This window comes from Pogona vitticeps, chromosome 2, assembly GCF_051106095.1.
Source record: "Pogona vitticeps strain Pit_001003342236 chromosome 2, PviZW2.1, whole genome shotgun sequence".
Taxonomy (NCBI): domain Eukaryota; kingdom Metazoa; phylum Chordata; class Lepidosauria; order Squamata; family Agamidae; genus Pogona; species Pogona vitticeps.
Window position 1 is genome coordinate 80670405 of NC_135784.1, and position 24312 is coordinate 80694716.

Consider the following 24312-nt stretch of genomic DNA (forward strand, 5'->3'; position numbering starts at 1 on the left):
GCTATTTTTTGTCTTCGCTCTGGGATTCGGCTGCACTGAATATCTAAAACTGCTTACTGTACTAGAAATGTTATTTGTCCTAAAGAATTATTCTCTACTTTCATGTGATTTCCTTTATCCTAAATATTCTACTATGTATTTCTTGGAAATTCAGAACAGGCAAGCTATTTCCAATCCTCTCACTCCCCACTAGTAGGTTTAATAATTCAAACATAATGTGTATGATCTCCTGAAATACTGTGAATCAGTTTGTTCTATCCACACATGAAATAACTCAGAATTATTTTCTTCTTATTTTACTATGGGGCAGGGTCGATAACATGTAACTCTAGCATTTTGCATCACATATCTTCGTAGCTTGATCCTGGATAGCCTGATTCCATGATTATTTGAAAGTCCAATGAACACTGGCAGTGCATGGTCTGAACTAACTGAGGGTGTTCACAGTGCTGTTTCAAGGTTTGCCGCTTGCATCATCATCTTCCCTGCCCACTATGTTCCAAGACTTGGGGTATGGCTATGCTTGCAGCAAGGACCAAGCTAATATGGGCCATTTGGGAACAGTGGGGCTTGATTAGGACAATCTTATCAAGCTGGACTGTTCACATAAACATGGCTCCTGCCAATATCATGAAGTAACTTTAAAAGCAAGATGCTTCAAGATATTGGCAAACTAAACGCTTCCCCTGATCTGCAGAGGTAAGGAAAAGAAGGGCTAGTTGAGAAACTCCCTACAGCTCAAGCCACCTCCATGGATTCAACTGCAGCTGGTTTCCCAACCAGTCCTTTAAAGTGAGTCAAAGAAAAGATTTTTATTTTTATTTGTAACTGATGTAGTGAGTGCATCAGTGATAGTCTACATATGTTCAAAAAGGTTTTTCACTTCCCTTATCCTCTGAAGAGCAAGGGAAGTGATTAATTGCAAATTGAAAGAGGAAATCATACTTTGGATTGGTTCCAGTGATCACACACACTGGAACCGATCCATACCAGAGTAATTCTACCCGCACCAAAGCAGAAGCCCTTTGACAGGGGCCAGAAAGCTGCGGGCAGGAATTTTTTTTGGGGGGGGGCAGGCTGGTGAGACGTCATCTGATTACTGTCTTTAACAGCACACCCAGCCCTGCAGTGCTCCAATAGCAGGATAAACAGCCCGTGTGGTCAGCCTCATACTCTCAGCTAAGTGTACAACAGACAGGAGCCAAACAACAAAGTTTTATGCTCATTCTTTTTGAATAAATCTCTTTGTAGTGTTTACACTGCATCCAGAGTTGTTGTTTTACATCCAGAATTACTGTGGACTGCTGCATAATGTTATGTAGCCCTAAAAACAAAAACTACTTGTCCCCCACTTCATAGGATGGCACCATGACAGGCAAGATTGACATCATGCAATGACAATGCTGATTACTCACAGATATTAGCCAGTCAGGGTCATTCAGTTATCTTTAGTCTAGAAATTTAGGAAATATTTTGAATAACCCAAAAATGCTTACATACATGTGGTGTTTGGTTATATTTCACTTCAGCAGTGCCCAGCGAAGAAGCCAGTTATTATTCTCCCTAAATATGATATTTTTAAAGAACGTGTTGCACTACTTCTTCTTTAATATGTAATAAACCTTACCTCCGTCTTAAGGTGTGATTGCATAATGATATATCCTCCTTTTGTGCCCCTGTTGGGTTGGTTAAGCTTGATGTTTTTTCTGGGGACTACACGGTGTATGGCTAATTTTGAAACAGCTGATCCTTTTTCCATGCCTGTTTGGACTTTTGGGGATAACCCACAAGGGCTTTTCCTTTTTTGGAACCACTGGGATTGTAAAGTTTAATTTCAGTTTCTAGGATGTGTAGTTGTCAATATTGCTCCAAAGTCCTAGAGTGATTTGACGGTGACATCTTGAGTGGAGGAGTGTCATGGCTGTGTAAGGCTGCTCAGAGTTGCAACACTTCTTGCATTTAGTGAGTCTTAAACAGACCCAGAAAAGTGGGGAGGGGGGAAAAGAATGATAGGAGGAGGAGGAGGTATAGAAAATGAAAATTACAGCAGGTGGGGGTGGGTTCTTGGGAAGCCCTCTCTTTTTCTTCCCCAGGTGGTTACTGCAAACAAAAAACAAAACAAACCTCTGACTACCTCAAGATCCCACTTTCTCCACAGCTAGAGCTGAAGCAATGAAACTGTGCAGAAAGCACATGAGAGACAAAATATATGGGGGTGAGGAGATGATGATGATGATGATGATGATGATGATGATGATGATGATGATGATGATGATGATGATGATTATTATTATTATTGTTATTATTATTATTATTATTATTATTATTATTATTATTATTATTATTATTATTATTATTATTATTATTATTATTATTATTATTATTATTATTATTATTAACACAGTCCAACTAACTATTCACTACTGGTGGTCTTTAAGCTCATTATTAAGTGCAATTATAGCTCTGGGATAAAAACTATTCAGAAAACGTGTGGTCCGTTACATATAAGAAACTCAAAATGCCATATTTGGCCAAATCGTACTGAGCAAGATGTAGGATCAAGAAGAACACCTCTTTGCTACAGGACAATAAGAAAGTGGTTCTCTGACAAACATACACATAAGCACACACCTCACATTCACACTGCACAAGTACCACAGATCCTGGGCACCTTCATGTTGGAGAATTCCAACTGCTGAATTTGCCTGTGTAAACAAGTCCACAATGATTTCTCCTCCCCTCAGGCATGTTTCTTCAGGTTGCATTGAGAAAGGATAAAAGACAAGGCTCTAAGCCTTGATGAGTGTGTATTCTAATGGACCATTAGTAGTAACACCATGAAAGGAGGAAACAACAGCTACAAAAACCTGACAGGTATCAGCACTGCTGGGTGCATGAAAGCACTTCTTCGGCCAGGTGGGCAGCTGATAAAGCAAACCACAGGGCAAAGCTAGAAAGTCTCTGCTGTTTCCTACAACAGAAACATATCCTCCTCTTCTATTCTCTCTGCTCAAAGGTTTTTTTTTCGGGTGGGGGAGGGGTCCAATGTGCCACTTCCAACATTTTTTAAAAGATGCACTCTTGTATTAATGTTATATTTTGGTTACAGTGGTTAAAATGCAGTACTGCAATCAAGACTCTGCTCAAAAAATGAGTTTGATCCTGAGTACTCAACTTGCTGCGGGGGAGGGGGGCAATGTGTAGCCTGTATAATTACAAATTGTAAATCACCCAAACAGTGCTTTAAGTCCTATGGGGCAGTATATAAGCAACACATTTCCCTTTGCTTTTTTCCCCGTGTCACTTGCACGACTGTTTCTCTTGAAATATGTGATTACTGTCCTCCTCCACCCTACTCCTTCTTTCTGACATGAATGTGATCCAAACTTTTTATTTGTGTTTTTGGTACAATTCAGTGTTCTTTCTTTTCTCATTAATGGGAGACAAGAAGAAAGCAAGTAGATAGATGGCAACTGGTAATCTCCCTATCTCTTGGATGGAAAGGGATTCCCTTCATCTATTTTGTGAAAAGATGGTGGTAATGGGAGCTTTACTATTGAGTAAGCCAGGCCTCCATCCCCTTGTAAAGAGGGGGCACAGAGTGAAGGTATGAAGCATATATCCTTATCAGTTTCAGGAAAACTACTGAAAACTGGGATCCTGGGATTCATATTATACCATTAAAAAAACTATATTTTGATTGTTAAATGTATCCCATCAATAGGACTGTTTACTAAAGTACACAAATGGGATATCCATTATTTTTTAATGGGATCTACAGTACAAAAACTAGGTCAGACATGTCCAATAACTTCTAGTTCTTTCTTGGTGTTATATAACTGTAAAATAATCTGTAACTGCTTCTTTGATGGTAACAGATAGACCTGAAGATCTGATGATAAGACACCAACATTTTTGTCAAGTTCAACAGTATGAAGATTTCTCTGTTCTTACAAAATCCAATGCAATTTTCTGCTCCTGAAGAAGAATCACTAAAAGACACTGACACTGGGGATGTCATGAGAAGGCAGGATTCTCTGGAAAGGACAATAATGCTGGCAGAAGTGGAAGGCAGCAGAAAAAGAGAAAGACAAGACCAAGATCGGCTGACTCCCTAAAAGGAAGTCACAGAGCTGAATTTTCAAGAGCTGAGCCAGGTAGTTGAGGGCAGGACATTTGGAGATCTCTCACTTATAGGGTCTCTGTTGTTCAGAGGCAACTTGACAGCACATAACAATAGTATGGTACAGTAAAAGTTTCCACAAGTTGTATAACCATATAGGAAAATATTCAGGATTGGAAACAATGTCAAGTCAGTTCCAACTGTATGGGAGCCCTGCCTAGCAATTTAACTGGTTAAAACTAAATTTCAGATCAGTTTGAAAAAAATAATTAAAACTAGATTAATCACCATTCTCCAAGAATCTCCATCCTGCATAAGTAAATACAAAGGATTCTAAATTTGGCACTGTTTCAAAAAACTCAAGAGGAACTGCCTAGGTATAAATTTCCACTGATTGCTCTTTCTCAAACGCTGCACAGAACTCTTTCCCTTCATTTCCTATAATAGTAGCCTGAAGGAGCTTGCAGCTGAGGAATCAATTTGGTCTGCAGGTGTAGCTTCCGATGGGCCCAACCAAGCCCTTGGAAGTGTTTTCTGGGACTGCATGCAATCTGCTTTAGAAAGCCAGTACGGTTAACAGCTTCGACCCGAGCGCCTGCGTTAGGTAAGATAAACAGAGAGAGAAATGGCCGGGGCAGGAATAGAAAGTGCGGGGTGGGGGGGAGAAAGCAAAATCTGGGTCGCTCTCAGGGTCAAGAAGAGAGCGCAACCCCGAAGGAGCAGGCAATGTGGCCGCATCGGATGCCTCACGAGCTTCACGGCGGCACGTGCTGCGGGAGGGAAAAGGCGCGCGGGCGGGCGCGCGCTCCCTCCCTCCCCTGACAAGAAGGTGAGGCTGAGTTGCCTGACGCGCTCGCTTGGCGGCGGGTGGAGGGGGCGAGGGGCGCGCGCACAGCCCGGGCTGCCTGGGCCCAGCGAAAGGTCCAGAGAGCGCTCGTTCGCCAGCCGGTTTGGCTCGCGAGCATGCGCGTTCGGAGTTGCTGAGGATGGAGAGCGTTCCGAACGGGCGGGTGGCGGCGGCGGCGGCGGCGGGGGACATGCAGCGAGGAGGAGGAGTAGGAGGAGGAGGAGGAGGGAGGCGAGGGGAGGAGGCTGGGCAGGTTGGCCGCCTATTTGAGGGAAAGTAGCAGTTTGTATTCGCTCAGTGTTTGGCACGACGGAGCTGAGCCCGCCGCGTGAGGGCCGGAGCGAGCGAGCGAGCAGCAGCAGCAGCAGCCTCCTTCTCCTTGGCTGTGCAGGGCGCCCGAGAGGAGCTGCCCCGGCTCCCTCCTCCTCCTCCTCCTCTCCACCCCTCTCCTCAGCCGTCCCTTCGCGTCAGCCTCCCGAGAACTGCCCCGCTCGTGACACTGTCGCGCGGGGGGAGGGAGACGGGGGCTGCTTAGACGACAGGCGGACTCTCCGCGTCTCTGAAGTCAACCGGAGGAGAGAGAGAGAGAAAGCTCAGCCAGGACAGCCCCGCCGGCTGGCTTGCCTCGCGGAAGGAGCCCCATCGCCGGCTTCCAGCCCCAGCAGGGGTGGGGGGGTCAGGCAGGGTGTTTGGGCAGCCCAGCGCCCCCCGTCACCATCCCTGTCGCCGCCGCCGCCGGGGAAAAGGAGAGAGTTGGTGCCGGCGCTGAATTTTTAATGGAAAAATGGCGATGTCGGCTCAGACCTGCGGCGCATCTTGCCTCCTCGTCCCGGCTCTGTGCAGCCAAATCATCATCCTGTGCCTCGTCCTCTCGACTCCCGCCGCCGATGGCTACAGCTTCCCCCAGCAGTACACGTAAGTAAGGAGCCCCTCACCCACCTCGGGCTCTGCTGCGAGAGCGGGGGCACCCGGCATCGCCACCAGCACCAGCAGCAGCAGCGACCGCCGCCGCCGCCGCCGCCGCGGGGAAGTGCCGCCTCGGGCTGCCTGGCGGGCGCTCGCCCGGCAACTTGGCTCGGGTCGCGCCTGGTGGCCGGGGCTTTCGCGCCGCCCCGCTCCGCTCCAGAGCCCTCCAGCCGGGGGCGCTTGGCGCGGGTGGGGAGTCCGAAGGGCATCCCCGATGCTTTTGCTCCTACGGCGGCGGGTTTGTTTTGCGTGCGGGGTGCTGGTGGTGGTGGTGGTGGTGAAATCGGCTCGGGTTACGCGGTCTCCCTTCCTCCAACTCCGCGCTCTCCCAAACATTTAGGGATAAACAACAGCGACTTCGGATCCTACCCCAATCTCAGTCCGTTTGCGAAGTGTCAGGATGAAGTTTGGGGTTTTTGTTTGTTTTAAAACCCAGGGCAAGGTGCTCTTACCAGTTCACATTTTAAAACAACAACACAGATGGACTTAAGAATTTCCCATCCGCAACCTCTTACTGTACCTGTAAACCAGCAAACAGACAAAAGCCCCGTGAGAACATACCTTAATCTGAACTGTTCACCGAAGACCTCTTAATACGTGCAAAGTTTGAACATATCACAACGGAGTAGCAATAAACACACTTAATTGTGCTCCACTTTTGTGTTTGCAGTAGTTAAGAGCTTCTGTATAAATGTTGGCAGTATCAAGTTTCTATTTTTAAACTCCTTCCCCTGCCTTTATGCATTCTCTCCCCCCCCCCCGCCACTTCACATAAAATTATCTTGTGTGAACGTCTTAATGTAGCATTCTTAGGAGTGATGTAAAGGTTACTGAACGTCTTACTCTGAAAAAAATATATACTGTCTGAAATCTTAATTTCTGCTCTGCTCTGGAGGAAGAAGAGATGGCTTTTATGGCTTGCAGGTGCACCCACACAGTCTTCATGACACAGGAATAACTAGCGGAGTTCTAAATTAGCAATGTATTGATAGCCTATAGCAATGCAACCAACTATGCCTACTTCATTGATGATATTATTATTCTCATGTGCATACTGTTACAAACAGATTCTGGTAGGTAGAGACAGAAGAGCATTTTATGAGACTCGAAAGTGTGAGACAACATATCAAATGTCTTTCAGATGCAAACAGTTTTGCTGTTAACAGACCTCCTCATTTCATGCCACTTTCACTTAAAGACTCTCTCTATAAACCTTCCTGGTCTATGACTGGTAACTTCACATGATTCACAGTATTTGTGACACACATCTGTGCTGTTCTTACGATGTGATGTGAAGGTTGCCAGTGTGTCTGCTTGTCACCTACTTCCTTTAAGTGAAGAAATGTCTTGATGACCTGAATTAGTACAAGTCATGTTGACCTTAACCTCCCACTGGTGTTTTCATTGGAATGTTCTAGATTAAACTCTGCAGATGACTTCATTCCGTATCTGTACTGTGTAGTATGAAAAAAAAAACATCCTCAACAGTGTAACTGAACAGAAGAATGTAAATATATATATATGACCTGCTGAAGGACATGCCTGATGCCATTGAATGTATGATCATACACTCATGTAAAACGCTGGCTTGGGCTCTTGCTCTAACAGAACACTTTTTAGCCCTATTTTGGAATCATTGCAGTCTAATGTGAGTGTTTGCAGTCTGTTCCCTTTCCCCCTCCTTTAAAAGTTTCCTGCATTATTTGTTGATCCATCAGAGCACATATATTTTCCTCTAGAGCTGCCATGGAATACTGCTCCTACCCTTCTGAGCCTCCTCACTCTATTGACCTCTGAGAGTCAGCTGCTCAGATCTCTTTCTTTCTGTCTGGCTGTCAAACATACAAATTCCACTGGGACATGAAATTTGGAGAGGTTTCTACCTGAGCTAAGGGAGACAGAATGCTTACAGTTGTTCTGTACTCAGTGTTTAGGATTTGATTGTGCATGTGTGTGCATGAGTAATCCTTACTCATGCAAGCAATCCCTTTAGAAATAATCAGTTTCCTTCTCTTTGTGAATGATTATGGAAATAAGGCCAGCATCCAAAACACAGTGTGCCAGTATTTTCCTAGAAACTGATTGACTGCATTACACGATTTATTTATGAGGAACTTTTGTGTTCCTTATAAATTAAATAGTATAATTATATAAGTCTAAATGGGAACTATAGTGGTGGAGGCATATAGGCTTTGCATAGATTTTCTTTCATACACAGAAAAGTTAAATATATTTTAAAATCTATTTTGCCAATTTTCACCGTAAATCCTGCTTTCTTAAATGAGAATAGCTTTGTTCTAGACAATTTCTTCTAGATAGTAGCTAGAAGACAGTATAGCTTTAGTTCTGCACACAGTTACCTAGGGCTTAATTTACTTCTGAAAATGCATGCATAAAAGTGAGGCGCAGAGAATCTATTTTTTTTATTAGCTTCTTTGTACTGGTGTCACTACTGATATGATAGTCATTTCATTCTGCATTCTGAAAGCTCCTAAAACGCTTGTACAAGTCAGTGAGTGTTATGGTATGCTATATTTGGAATTGGTAAGAAAGATGGCACAATTACTGCTTTTCATGTGGGAGTGGATAATGCATTTGTAATAAACAGTGTAGTGTGTGCATAATATGTTCCTTGGGAATGTTAGCTGGTGTTACAAATGAGAACAAATAGAGAGATCCTGTTTTGCCTCCTGTTCTGTGTTGATCTTCTAAGACCTGTTGTCTGGCTGGTATGTAGAAGATGGAGGAAGCAAAAATGGTTCGCTTGGACATCAATGCCCCACTCCTTTCCAATGCCTTTTAAAATGTGGGCTATAATGCCAGATACTCTTTAGAATTTCTGGCACTAGAGCCAACTCAAAAGAGAAAATAATAACCATAACTGTTCTCCCTGAATTGCATTCCCCAAAAGCACTATTTAGATGACCTTAGACTGCATGTGTCTCCTCCCCCCAATTATTAAAGCAGATAAAAATGTGAAATACTTAGAAATTTGGAGAAGGAATCTACTCTCCTGTAACAAAATGATATCCTTAGTCTTCAATAAGTTTCTTATTTCAGGTATGTTTCAAAGTTTTATATTTGTTTTATGTAATTATACAGTGTGCACATCACAGAGTCCTATAGAAATATTTTCCAATCAAAAATTGGTAAAGGAAAACAATAGGAGTGGGGGAGAGGAGAGAAAAGCAGCAAGTGGTGAATATGGGAAAATGCAGTCATACGGACTTGTTAATGCCTGTGAACGAAGATTATGGGGCCGAGGCAAAGGCCTTGCAGAGAAATATGGGTTATCAGAAGAGACCTGAAAAAACTTTTGAGGGATACTATAGTACTGAAGACTCATACACATGCATAGACACATAAAGAAAAGCATTTCTAACTCAAGTTTACACACATACATACACATATGTGTGCATGTAATCTTGAGATATAAGTGCTGTTTTTCATAACTAATCCTAGGCCTGCTTTCTGTTATAGCAGGCCATCTTGCCTGCAGCATGCAGAATTGTTAGAGTATTTGTGCTTGGATTTCTGAAGCTTGGATATGATTTAAACATTGTCACTGGTTTTGCATATCAGCTCTTAGTTTTGTACTGCAGAAAAACCTCTGGTGTTTCATATTATCTCTTTCCCCCCCGGATTCCGGATAGCTTGGTTTTAATCACCTTATACTGAGCTGTGGAAGGCTTGCTTCAGTCAGTTGTCTAATGTGGAATTTCTTACTGAGATTTAGAACACAAAGTCACAGATTGGAGCAGTCCCATTCAGTAGGGCATATGGGGTGGCATCCACTTGATTGACAAGTTGAGGTTGAAGGAGTATGCCTATACCGTACATACAAACAGAAATAAGATTCTTCTCTTCGATTCTGAGTTGTCTTCCAAAATACTGTTCACCGATCACTATTTGGAGATAAATCGAAATAGGATTTTGTGTGGAGGTATGATAGGTTCCTGAGCATGATTTGATTTTATATTGTAAAATATGTTCCTGTATAAGCATTGGTCTCTTAATAAGGCATTTTCCTTACAACACCTGACTACTGGGATATGTTAATGGAAATTAAAATATGTAAAAACAGTTTGTATATTACAGTGTCCAAATATAAACTCTATGTTCATCTGTTTCAGCAAAGCTGATTATAAGTTCTGAACCATGTTAAAGTTAATAAAATAACTATGGCATAAGCTTTTGTGGGCTGGAGCCAACTTCATCATATCCAATAAATAAATATACATTCAGCGCAGTAACCTCTTAAACCATGCACACCTACACCTTCCTCTGTAAAAAGGCTGTTATACTCGAATTTGAAATAAAAATTTGAAAGTCTGGGCAGCCGTTTTTCTCGTTCTGCAGCAGAACATGCTTGTTTAAATTGTTAAACATAAACACAAAAATTTGATTTGATTGTTTACCTGATTTACATCCTAGATCAATATTAGATATTTATTCCTGTGGGAAATGTATGTATGTATGTATGTATGTATGTATGTATGTATGTATGTATGTATGTATGTATGTATGTATGTATGTATGTATGTATGTATGAATGCATGCATGCATGCATGCATGCATGCATGCATGCATGCATGCATGCATGCATGCATGTATGTATGTATGTATGTATGTATGTATGTATTATTAATATTCTTCTTCTTCTTCTTCTTCTTATTATTATTATTAGTAGTAGTAGTAGTAGTAGTAGTGTTGTGTTGTTGTAATTCTTCTTCTTCTTCAAAAACACCAAAGTCAATCAAAATTATAAAAACATTGACTGGTATTATATAACAGATACACATTTTAACCACAAACCTAAATAGCTGTTAAACATCAGCACAGTACGTATGCTGTTCCTAATATTGCCGGGGTGTTTTTTTTAAAAAGCTCTGATTGTGTGATTTCTGAGATGTGCAACTACTTATAGTACTGTGTGAAATTTCTTGATATTGTTCCCAAAGGCCCAATGACTACGGGTACCACTGAAATGTGTTTCATCCACAAGTGAGATATTTCAGTTGCTAGGTCCCTGTATTTTGTTAGTTTTTCCAATTCTTTATTTTCAACTCTGGCATCCCCTGGAATTGCAATGTCAATGATCCGGACATTTCTTCATTCTATTACTACTATGTTTGGTGTGTTGCGTTCAAGGTTTCTATCAGTCTGGGCCCGGAAATCTTGACAAGATCTTGACTTCTCTACCTGATGTTCCCATGGGTTTTTGGAGACTGGCAAGTTATATTTTTTGCATAATGACCAGTGCACTAATCTTTGGACATTCTCAGATGAGGTGTGACACAGTTTCATCTTTTTCTTGGCAGAGTCGACATTTGCTGTTAGTACTAATTCCTTGGATCTTAGCTTTCATCACATTGGTTTGGAGTGCTTGTTCTTGTGCAGCAAAAATCAAGCCTTCGGTTTCTTTCTTAAGGGTCTGCAGCTTTAGCCATGCCCATGTTGAATTATGATCATGCATTCCATCAATACTTCTCAGGTGTTGTCCGTATAGTGGCTTGTTTTTCCAGCTGTTTCATTTATTTTCAAATTGTTATTTCTCATCTTAAGCCTTTATTTCTATTGTTTCCAAAATGTTGTTGTTGTTGTTGTTGTTGTTGTTGTTGTTCTTCTTCTTCTTCTTCTTCTTCTTCTTCTTCTTCTTCTTCTTCTTCTTCTTCTTCTTTGTAGTAGTAGTAGTAGTAGTAGTAGTGTTATTACAAAAAGATGCAGTAGTGTTAGGCTCTGAAGTGTGCAGTGTGTTTTGTTGAATTTGACAAGGCCTCATGATTGAACAGAGATGAACAGAGATGTGTAATGGTAACATTCTCTGGGGCTCTTTGCTTACTTAGATATCTGTTCATGAACCTTGCAAACATAATTTCACCAAATGAATCTTTTCTTATTCACAGTTATTTAACAGACAATATTTATTTATTTAATTAATTAATTTATATGCCACCCACACTACCCAAAGGTAGTGAGCAATTTTAACAACAAGGAAAGACTAAAATTTGTACACCCAGGTTCTAGGCATCAGCAACAGTGCAGAAGTCATTTGTAGAACTGCAAAGTTCAAATGTCCATTTGAATTCAAATTCAGGTAAAAATTCAAGACATCTTCCTCTACTGGGTTGGGTGTCCCGTATATAGAAGAATGAGCTCCACATATGGACTCTTCAAAAACCTAAAATAAAATACCATTTCAATTGTATGCAATTCATAAATTCACTATATGGATTCACCCTCCAACATAAGCAAGTTTTATACCTAAATCTTTTGGCAAGTGCCTCAGTAGTGCAAGAGGCAACAGCAACTCCAGTCTCTTTGGCTCTCCTGTTCTTTCTGATTCAAATGTCTATTTATACGCTTTCTCAGTCCCATCCCTTTAGATTGAATCAGTATTTCATAGGGCATCCCATAAGCATTTTTTAAAAAGCAAATCTAGAGTTGACCTGTGTGGCAACCCCAGACCTACTGGAGTACGCCACCATGTAGTTATGCTGCCACCAACCATTCCCTATAAGGAGTCACACAGACCAGGAATGGATTTTACTAAACAAAAGAACAAGGTTTATTGAAATAACAAACAGGGTAAATAAAAGAATCAGGTAAATATAAAACTGGAACGTGGCATAACCCCAATCACGCACATACAACAGCTTGGTTCCCACTGAACCCTTTAAGGTAACGCACAGACCCTGAACCTATCAGTTCTGGCTACCTAGAAAGAAACCTGAACCTATCAGGTATGTACTAACTGACACACAGTTGTACCCGGTCTGACACACAGACTCCAACTCCTCACTCTCCACACAAGCTCCAAATATATATACAGTACAGCTCCTCCCCCCTGATGTCCCGCCTTCCACTCCCCATAGGATGGAACTTTCCCTCCAAACCCATGACAGACAGGTACCATCAGTGCTGTATGTGACAACCTGAAATACCAGATCCTGATCTTATGTTCATTAAAATAAAAGAGATTATAATTTGAATTGTAGTAGTTTTCAAAAGTGCCTAGAACAGTGTACAGCATAGTCCTACAATCTAAAGACAAAAATTCAAGTGTAGCAGTTTTGAAAAAAAAATGAACTAAAGATAGCCAGAATTTATCTATATATAGATAAGTAGTAGTAGTAACTGAGCCCAAAACTCACATACTCCAGCAACATAGGTAGATGCTACATAATAACACTAGCAGTGAAAATATAAGATATTAAACTGTTTTTTAAAAAAACAAGATAAAATTTTCTTCAGTTTATTTATTTATTTATTTATTTATTTATTTAACTTATATGCTGCCCACATACCCAAAAGTCTCTGGGCAAAACATACTAAGTGGAAACTCAAGGAACAACAATTGGGAGGCCATTGAGGCACCACCATGGAAAGGTCCATGTCTCTTATGCTTTCTCATGGGGATTTTTATATGTTGTAAATAGAGATGGAGATATTTGTATTCATATATGAATACCCCCGCACAGATGGAGATAATGAGGGCCTGACCCCATGGGGCTGGACAGTCTACTCACTGACGTGCTAATGCAATGGGGTCCGTGCTGCTGTCCTATCACTCCGGAGATCGTGATCGCCAAGCCACTCTTCAACCAGCAACAGTGGTCCTGTTGGTCCCTATTGGGATAGCTGAGCCACTCCTGCAAGGATTGGCTCAGCTATCCCATTCTCCAGGGCGATAGGATGGCAGCACGGACCCCGCAGCATTGGCGCATTGATGGGTGGACCATCCAGCCCCATGGGGCCGGACCTTTGTTATCTCCACCTGTATAGGGGTATTGGTATTCGTATCTCTAATTGTAAACCTCCCAGAGTGGCTTCGGCCAGATGGCCAGTATAAAAATTGAATGAATGAATGAATGAATGAATGAATGAATGAATGAATGAATATCCCAAGACATAACTAAGAGCAAAGCCTTGATATTTATTCTGGATCCGGCCTATATAGGAGCAAACAGTCAATGATGTAACTGAGTACTGAATGTCCTCTGAAGATGCAGGCCAGAGACTGGCGAAACATTAGGAAGAACAACCTTCAGAACATGACCAAAGAGCCCGAAAAACCCACAACAACCATTAGATCCTGGCCGTGAAAGCCTTCGCCAATACATTGAGTACTGAATGTTCCCAATTATTTTCTGACAAACCAGAAATTCTGGGTTTGCAGAGGCATCGTGCACATACCATAGATCATGAGGAAATTAGCTCAGTGATGAATATTATTAAGGAATAACACTTTTTTTATTTTATTGTATATGTAAACTGCAGTAGGAAAGGTTGGAGTAGTACATCAACTCATCAGTTACCTGGCAGGCTATTCCTAATAATATAGAGAAACATAAAGGCAGGGATTTGGGAGCCTGCACAGTATGCATTGGGGAATATGCAAGAGAAGTGGTGAAGCAAGGCTTTGGAGGTTTTGTGCCGCAGAGATTTCTTCATGTTTTGGAGGCACTAAGTGGTCTGTCTCCAGTAGCAGAATAGATAATTCTAGACCAATTTTAGTAGATGGATGGAGAAATAGAATAAGAGTCCTTATGCTTACCTTGCTTCATTGTAATGAGAATGTAAAGGATTCCACTTGCTGGTTAGATGCAGTTACCTGGTAACTTGAAGCAACTGGCTACCATTTGGTCTGTAGGTGTTTGATTAGAGATTCATGATTGCTCTGGCTACTCAAACAATATGATTCATCAAGGGACCTTAGGGCCAAAGAAAATGATTTGAAATACAGAATTTATGATGGTGATTTCGGTCATCCTCTAGCAATATCTGGACCTTGAGAACCCCCTTGAAGCCAGGCATTATTGATATAGCCAGTTGAAAAAGGGTTGAGTTATACATACAAGAATTATGGAGAAGCAAGGGCCCTTGGGCTCTGGGGTTAGACAGCTCCTTAGGTTGGGTGGTGGCTGCCCCAAGCACTCTGCCTTCTGGGATAAGACTTGCCCTGCTACGGACTCTACAGTAAAATCCAGTGTGGTTGGAAAAAATAGAACTGGAAGTTGGAATCTTAAAACAACCGCCGTAGGAACAAATGAGGGAACTCAGAGAAAGGAGACAAAGAAAGGGAGCTAACGTAGTGTGTTTATGCTCGAGTCTCATAATCCTTGTCCACCGAACAGGCAAGTCACTTGACTTATAGTCAATAGCACATTGAAAAGTACAAGGAATTTCCCAGGATTTCAAGAATCTGAAAAAAGTCAGGATTGTGGTTGTGCAGCTAGAATGGAAGTCTTAGTCCTTAGAAGAAGAACTGAATTTATGGCCTCATTGGGCTGTCCCACAGAATGGAAGCTGTCTAAGTCTCAATGCATGGTCCATAAGGATTGAAGCTGGGTTTATATGTTAATAGGTTTATCTGGGTAGACAACACAGTAGAACCGTTCAAGCCAGGAAAGCAAGAAAAGGCTCTGGTTCTGGATAAATAGGCTAGGCATTAGGTTAGGAAAGAGGTAGTGTTAGGAGGGTTCACAGGGAATGGACTCATAGCCAAATGATCCCAGTTTTGTCACTGGCTGCCAGTGTTGTGTCTCCCAGTTTAGAATAGCTTTGGATTGTATGAACAGGGTTCAGTCAAAAGGGCAGTGACTTTGGCTGGGCTTGAGATGGAGCTGTCCAAAAAGATAAAGAACATGCCTCAAGGGATTGAAAGGAAACCTCTTAAGAGGCTCCTACTTGTGTGTGTGTTTAGTCGTTTAGTCGTGTCCGACTCTTCGTGACCCGATGGACCAGAGCACGCCAGGCCCTCCTGTCTTCTACTGCCTCCCGGAGTTGTGTCAGGTTCATGTTGGTTGCTTTGCAGACACTGTCCAGCCATCTCATCCTTGGTCGTCTCCTTCTCCTCTTGCCATCACACCTTCCTAACATCAAGGTTTTTTCCAAGGACTCTTTTCTTCTCATGAGATGGCCAAAGTACTGGAGCCTCAGCTTCAGGATCTGTCCTTCAAGTGAGCATTCAGGGTTGATTTCCTTTAGAACTGATAGGTTTGTTCTCCTTGCAGTCCAGGGGATTCTCAAGAGCCTCCTCCAGCACCACAATTCAAAGGCATCAATTCTTCGGCGGTCTGCTTTCTTTATGGTCCAGCTCTCACTTCCATACATCACGACAGGAAAAACCATAGCTTTAACTATTCAGACTTTTGTTGGCAAGGTGATGTCTCTGCTTTTCAAGATGCTGTCAAGATTTGTCATCGCTTTCCTCCCAAGAAGAAGGCGCCTTTTAATTTCAGGGCTGCTGTCTCCATCTGAAGTAATCATGGAGCCCAGGAAGATAAAATTTGACACTGCCTCCATATCTTCCCCTTCTATTTCCCAGGAGGTGATGGGACCAGTGGCCATGATCTTAGTTTTTTTGATGTTGAGTTTCAGACCGTTTTTTGCACTCTCCTCTTTCACTCTCATTACAAGGTTCTTTAATTCCTCCTCACTTTCTGCCATCAGAGTGGTATCATCTGCATATCGGAGGTTGTTGATATTTCTTCCGGCAATCTTAATTCCGGCTTGGGTTTCTTCCAGTCCAGCCTTCCGCATGATGTATTCTGCATATAAGTTAAATAAGCTGGGGGACAATATACAGCCTTGCCGTACTCCTTTCCCAATTTTGAACCACTCAGTTGTTCCATGACCAGTTCTAACTGTTGCTTCCTGTCCCACATATAGGTTTCTCAGGAGACAGATAAAGTGGTCAGGCACTCCCATTTCTTTAAGAACTTGCCATAGTTTGCTGTGGTCCACACAGTCAAAGGCTTTCGCATAGTCAATGAAGCAGAAGTAGATATTTTTCTGGAACTCTCTGGCTTTCTCCATAATCCAGGGCAAGTTAGCAATTTGGTCTCGAGTTCCTCTGCCTCTTCGGAATCCAGCTTGTACTTCTGGGAGTTCTCGGTCCACATACTGCTGAAGCCTACCTTGGAGGCTTTTGAGCATAACCTTGCTAGCGTGCGAAATGAGTGCAATTGTACGGTAGTTGGAGCATTCTTTGGCACTGCCTTTCTTTGGGATTGGGATGTAGACTGATCTTTTCCAATCCTCTGGCCACTGTTGAGTTTTCCAAACTTGCTGGCATATTGAATGTAGCACCTTAACAGCATCATCTTTCAAGATTTTAAATAGTTCAACTGGAATGCCATCACCTCCACTGGCCTTGTTGTTAGCCAGGCTTTCTAAGGCCCACTTGACTTCGCTCTCCAGGATGTCTGGCTCAAGGTCAGCAACTACATTGTCTGGGTTGTCCGGGATATCCACATCTTTCTGATATAATTCCTCTGTGTATTCTTGCCACCTCTTCTTGACGTCTTCTGCTTCTGTTAGGTCCCTCCCATTTTTGTCTTTTATCATGTTCATCTTTGCGCAAAATGTTCCTCTAATATGTCCAATTTTCCTGAACAGATCTCTGGTCTTTCCTTTTCTGTTATCTTCCTCTATTTCTTTGCATTGTTCATTTAAGAAGGCCCTCTTGTCTCTCCTTGCTATTCTTTGGAAGTCTGAATTCAAGTTTCTGTAACTTTCCCTATCTCCCTTGCATTTTGCTTCCCTTCTCCTCTCTGCTATTTCTAAGGCCTCGTTGGACAGCCACTTTGCTTTCTTGCATTTCCTTTTCTTTGGGATGGTTTTCGTTGCTGCCTCCTGGACAATGTTACGAGCCTCTATCCAAAGTTCTTCAGGCACTCTGTCCACCAAATCTAGTTCCTTAAATCTGTTCTTTACTTCCACTGTGTATTCATAAGGGATTTGGTTTAGATTATACCTGAGTGGCCCAGTGGTTTTTCCTAATCTCTTCAGTCTAAGCTTGAATTTTGCTATGAGAAGCTGATGATCAGAACCGCAGTCAGCTCCAGGTCTTGTTTTTGCTGACTGTATAGAGCTTCTCCATCTTTGGCTGCAGAGAATATAATCAATCTGATTTCGATATTGCCCATCTGGTGATTTCCATGTATAGAGTCGCCTCTTGTGTTGTTGGAAAAGAGTGTTTGTGATGACCAGCTTATTCTCTTGACAAAACTCTATTAGCCTTTGTCCTGCTTCGTTCTGAACTCCAAGGCCAAACTTCCCTGTTGTTCCTTTTATCTCTTGGCTCCCTACTTTAGCATTCCAGTCCCCTAGAATGAGAAGAACATCTTTCTTTGGTGTCAGTTCTAGAAGGTGTTGTAAATCTTCATAGAATTGTTCAATTTCAGTCTCCTCAGCAATGCTGGTTGGTGCATAAACTTGGATTATTGTGATGTTGAATGGTCTGCCTTGGATTCGTATTGACATCATTCTATCATTTTTGAGATTGTATCCCATTACAGCTTTTCCCACTCTTTTGTTGACTATGAGGGCTACTCCATTCCTTCTACGGGATTCTTGCCCACAATAGTAGATATGATAATCATCTGAGCTGAATTCGCCCATTCCTGTCCATTTTAGTTCACTGATGCCCAGGATGTCGATGTTTATTCTTGCCATCTCCTGTTTGACCACCTCCAGCTTCCCAAGGTTCATAGATCTTACATTCCAGGTTCCTATGCAGTATTTTACTTTGCAGCATTGGATTTTCCTTTCACTTCCAGGCACGTCCACAGCTGAGCGTCCTTTCGGCTTTGGCCCAACCACTTCATTAGCTCTGGAGCTACTTGTACTTGTCCTCCGCTCTTCCTCAGTAGCATGTTGGACGCCTTCCGACCTGAGGGGCCCATCTTCCAGCGTCATATCTTTTAGCCTTTTGTTTCTGATCATGGGGCGTTCTTGGCAAAGATACTGGAGTGGCATTGCCATTTCCTACTCCAGGTGGATTGCGTTTAGTCGGAACTCTCCACTATGTCCTGTCCGTCTTGGGTGTCCCTGCACGGCATAGCCCATAGTTTCTCTGAGTTACTCAAGCCCCTTCGCCACGACAAGGCAGCAATCCATGAAGGAGGGCTCCTACTTAACTGACTAAATTAAAGTGAACTAGCAAAGCATTGCCACAGCCCTGCTTCTAAGAGAAATTTACATATGCCTGTTTGGAAGAAAGGATGCCACAAGAGGTGGCTGGGTGTGTTCAAAAACCTGTTGAAATGTCTAGAGACAAGAAAGGTTCAGGACTGGGCCATATTTTGGCCAAATACTGACAATTTTTAAAGTACTCTGGTGCACTATTTGGCTGGGTTGGCTCAGTAGCAAGGAAGGCATTTGTGTATACCCTGAATTCCCAGGCTTTGAATGGTGCAGCAGAGCAACTGCTATTTGATTCAGTTAGGGAAGAGAGAGCAGGGGCACATTAATGAGAATAAAAGTATCTAGCCTAAGTTCCACTAACGTCATCTTTCTTGTGCCCCTAGTTGCCCTGAGCTTCTTGCCTGTGCAGTCTTTCCCAGAGGACAAGGCAAGTGTATGACAAGATGTTATGATGTTGCCTAAGAAATACCAGACCACTCATGTCGTTGCTTTTCAGTCACGTGGCCCTATGCTATTTAGAGCTTGAAAGGCTGGCGATGGATGAATAAGTTTATTTTCAGACTGTGTCATTTTCATATGTATTTGGTCATAAATTCATTCTATCTAGTTCCCTTCATCAGTCTGTAATATGAAAGGGAAATGTGTACAGTATTTCTTTACATATGCAACTTTCCCTAAAGCAGGAAATGGCTCTTTGATATGGGACTTTTAGTAATATATGTGTTGCTGTATATAGTGTTTGAGCTGAAAACTATATCACAGAATTTGGTGATGTGCACAGCTCAAATGAAGTTTTTTTTCCCATGACTAGTGAAAGATTGAATTATCACTTTGAACTCAACTGGACAACATGGGAACCCAGTGGAGCTAACATGAAAGCAGTGTTATATTGTCATCACTGAGCATCAGACGAAAACCTGATTATCAGAGTTGGGACTAACTGAAAGTATCAGAGTACCTTCAGAGGCACCCAGTGTAGAATGCATTACAGAAGTCCATTCTGGAGATAAGGAATGACTGAAGCTAAGTCTGCTTTCTCTAGGCTGGCATTTCAACCAAATCTAGTCATATGCACTCTTAGCATGTATCATCACGATTTCACCATTCAGGAAATGTGATGGATCAAGGATTACTCCGAATGCATGTATTTGATCCTTTAGGAATAGTGTAACCTCATTCAGAACTGATTCAACCATCTCATGTAGATCACCATGGTTTGTGATTCATAGTATCATGACTCATGGAGTCATCATTTCATCATTTTCAAACCTCATCCAATCATGAACTGATTCCACACATTAGTTTGTCATTTCCAATGGTTCTTCAGGATTGGATGTTGGGAATAAGAGCTGTAAGTCTTCTGTATGTAGATATCCAGTATGATGTAGTGCAGTGGTCCCCAACCTTGGGCCTCCAGATGTTCTTGGACTTCAACTCCCAGAAATCCTGGCCAGCAGAGGTGGTGCTGAAGGCTTCTGGGAGTTGTAGTCCAAGAACATCTGGAGGCCCAAGGTTGGGGAACACTGATGTAGTGGATAGAGTGATGGATGCCTGAGTTCAAATCCCTGCTGAGTCATGGAAACTCAGTGGGGGTATGGAACTGGTAGAACCACTCCTTAAATATCTCACTTACCTTGAAAGCCCTGTTTGTGTTGTTATAAGTTGGTTTGGACTTGATGGCATGTATCATGTCTTATGTATACTGTCTACATGTCAGCTGAAATGTCCATATGGTGTTTCCCATTAAATGTATGTAGATATTAAAAACCATAGGTGAAAAGATAAAAGAATATATCATACCCCACAAGCCAAAGTGGTGTACCTATGGTGTGCAAGGTTCACCTTCTAGGTCTGGACAAGGGTCTCTTCAAATTGGGAGAGGCCGTGATGTAATGCCTGCCTCCAGGCTCAAATGTCAGAGTTTCCCATCTGTTGAGGTCTATTCCTAAGGCCTTCAGATCCCGCTTGCAGATATCCTTGTATTGCAGCTGTGGTCTCCCTCTGGGGTGATTTCCCGACACTAATCCTCCATACAGGAGATCCTTTGGAATCCGACCATCAGCCATTCTCACGACGTGCCCAAGCCAACATAGACGTCGCTGTTTCAGTAATGTATGCGTGCTGAAAATTCCATCTCGTTCTAGGACTACTCTATTTGGAACTTTGTCCTGCCAGGTGATGCCAAGAATCCGTTGGAGGCAACGCATATGGAAGGTGTTCAGCTTCCTCTCCTGCCGGGCACAAAGTATCCAGGACTCACTGCAGTACAGGAGTGTGCTCAGGATACAGGCTCTATAGACCTGGATCTTGGTATGTGTCGTCAGCTTCTTATTGAGCCATACTCTCTCTGTGAGTCTAGAGAACATGGTACAGTAGCTGCTTTGCCAATGCATTTATCCAGCTCGACATCTAGAGAGAGGGTGTCAGAGATGGTTGAGCCAAGGTACACAAAGTCATGAACAACCTCCAATTCTTGTGTGGAGATGGTAATAGAGGGAGGTGAGTCCACGCCCTGGCCCATGACTTGTGTTTTCTTCAGGCTGATTGTTAGTCCAAAGTCTTGGCAGGCCTTGCTGAAACGATTCATGAGTTGTTGGAGGTCTTCAGCAGAGTGGGCAACAATGGCTGCATGATCTGTGAAGAGGAAGTCCCGCATGCATTTCAGTTGGACTTTGGTCTTTGCTTTCAATCTAGAGAGATTAAAGAGCTTTCTGTCTGATCTAGTCTGGAGATAGACACCTTCTGTTGCAGTTCCAAAGGCATGCTTCAGCATGACAGCAAAAAAGATCCCAAAAAGGGTTGGTGCGAGGACACAGCCCTGTTTCACTCCGCTTCGGATGTCAAAAGGATCTGATGTTGAGCCATCAAAAACTATAGTGCCCTTCATTTCCTCATGAAAGGACCTAATGATGTTAAGGAGTCGAGGTAGACATCCAATCCTGGGAAGTATTTTAAAAAGGCCATCCCTGCTAACCAAATCAAAGGCCTTTGTGAGATCCGCTTCGGATGTCAAAGGGATCTGATGCTGAGCCATCAAAAACTACAGTGCCTTTCATTCCATCATGGAAGGACCTGATGGTGTTAAGGAGACGAGGTGGGCATCCAATCTTGGGAAGTATTTTGAAAAGGCCATCCCTGCTAACCAAGTCAAATGCTTTTGTAATGTCTATGAAGGCCACTAAAAGTGGCTGTTGTTGTTCCCTGCATTTCTCCTGCAACTGTCTGAGGGAGAATACCATGTCAGTGGTGGATCTATTAGCTCGAAATCCACACTGTGATTCTGGATAGACTCTGTCTGCAAGCACCTGGAGCCTCTTCAGCACAACACGGGCAAGCAGCTTCCCTACAACACTAAGAAGAGAGATGCCACGGTAGTTATTGCAGTCGCCCCTGTCTCCTTTGTTCTTGTACAATGTGACGATGTTTGCATCCTTCATGTCCTGTGGTACTCCACCTTTCCTCCAGCAAAGACAAAAGACTTCATACAGTTCAGTGGTGATGATCTCCTTACAGCATTTCAGCACTTCAACAGGGATGTTGTCCCTTCCAGGTGCCTTGCTGGAGGTGAGGGAATCCAAGGCCGCTTTTATTTCTGCTAAAGTTGGTTCGCTGTCCAGCTCTTCCAAGACAGGCAGGCACTCAATGTTATTTAATGCTTCTTCAGTTACTACATGCTGTCTGGAATATAGCTCAGAGTAGTGCTGCACCCAGCGTTCCATCTGCTGTGCTTGGTCCTGGATGATCACACCTGTAGCAGACTTCAAGGGAGCAGATTTCTTCTGTATTGGACCTAAGGCCTGCTTGATACCAACACATATACCCCAGATGATAATGGTGGATGATCAAGAGAGCCACTGAGATCACAAGAAGGCAGAATCTCCCTGTCTTCTGGTACAGGCCATCCATCAAGAAGACCAAGTCAGTTTCCATTCCAAACCCAGGGGTTTAAATCAATGCTGGATTCAATCCAAATAATCAGTTGCATTCGGAATTGACACTAATAATGACTCTGTTTGGTAAGATTTATCTTCAAGTTTCTGTAATTTGTTTTCTAGTCATTTTCATTTTATAGTTTTGGCTTTTCCAACTTCAGGTGTGGACAAGTAAGGCAAAGGTAAAGGTAAAGATTCCCCTTGACAATTTGTCCAGTCATGTCCGACTCTAGGGGTGGTGCTCCTCTCCATTTCCAACCCTTACAGCTAGTGTTTGTTTGAAGGCAATCTTCCGTGGTCACGTGGCCAGTGCAACTAGACATGGAATGCTATTACCTTCCCACCATGGTGGTACCTATTTATCTACTCGCATTTTTGCATTTTGCATGCTTTCGAACTGCTAGGTTGGCGGGAGCTGGGACAAGTGACAGGGTTCACTCCATCACGTGGATTCGATCTTACGACTGCAGGTCTTCTGACCTTGCAGCACAGAGGCTTCTGTGGTTTAACCTGCAGCGCCAGCACATCCCTCCCGGATGTATCAGTAGCCAAACTTATTTCTGCAGCAATTTTGGAAGGGACAGTCTTTCACTGAATCATTCACAAGCTGGATAGTTTACTAACATGTCTACTGGAACCATTGTGATGGAGGAAAGATCAGAAGGAAATTTCATTTTGTTTAATTAAATAGTGAGCCCCTGCCTGTATCACACCATTGGTTATGCTGATTGTCTTTTTCAATAGGGTGTAGGAAAAATGCAGCACCATGGCTAGGACCTGCTTTCTGGATGACCAGTACTGTATAGTTTTATCATTATCTTTTTCATAGTTGAATATCTGATGTGTAGAATATGCTTCCCCTGTAATTGGACAGCATTCAAGAAGACCTTGAATTTAATAAAGGCATGTCCTTCCTTCAGCATTTTGAAATGCCTGCAAATATTATCTGCAAGAATCTTGGCTCTGCTTGAAGAAGTATTTTGTGGAAACCTGAAGGGTCGTAAACTCTTATGAACTGAAGATGGTCCACTAAAAGCTATCATTATCTGTGCATGTTGAAACTCTTGGCAGATATTGGATCCAAAGAGAAAGGTGACAATGGTTTGTAATATTTCTCCTTTTCATTTCACTCTGAACATATTTTTATTGTATAAAACCCTTATTAAAAAAACCTACAAGCAATATAGAAATGGAATTGATTATAATATCAGTGTGGATTCTGTTCTTGATGAATTAAGTTACTGGCAAAATCATAAACAGTTCTAATGATGTCCAGTTATTCCTCATTTTAAACTCTGGGAAAGCTTCAGCTTAATATGATAACCAGTCTTTTTTCTAGCATGTATCAGAATTGCACATCTATGAACAAAACAAACCTGGAAGCATTTATCTTTTCCATCACAAGATAATTATCTCTCGGTCCCTTGAGCAATGTGGCTGCTGAACACTGAACTCTTTAAATATGCAATGAGAGTCCAGAAATATTGTTAATTAGTTAAATTAACAAGTCC

General features: G+C 42.5%; 1 protein-coding gene and 1 long non-coding RNA gene across 4 annotated transcripts in view; one reads left to right on the top strand and one right to left on the bottom strand.

Moving 5' to 3' along the window:
* LOC144586751 (uncharacterized) overlaps positions 1-5999 on the bottom strand; it is a 28548-nt gene extending 22549 nt beyond the window's left edge. Inside the window, exon 1 of one of the 2 annotated variants that reach the window (XR_013541766.1) lies at positions 5910-5999. This is a non-coding gene — a long non-coding RNA (uncharacterized LOC144586751). Of the gene's footprint in view, positions 1-5774; positions 5869-5909 lie in introns of those variants that run through there. The other variant, XR_013541765.1, reaches the window with a different exon arrangement.
* Positions 5632-24312, top strand: part of CACNA2D2 (calcium voltage-gated channel auxiliary subunit alpha2delta 2) — a 751645-nt gene continuing 732964 nt past the window's right edge. For both annotated transcript variants that reach the window (XM_072989818.2, XM_072989819.2), the window contains exon 1: positions 5632-5885. In XM_072989818.2, coding sequence (XP_072845919.1) covers positions 5755-5885 — 131 coding nt within the window. In that variant the 5' untranslated portion in view covers positions 5632-5754. The remainder of the gene's footprint in view (positions 5886-24312) is intronic.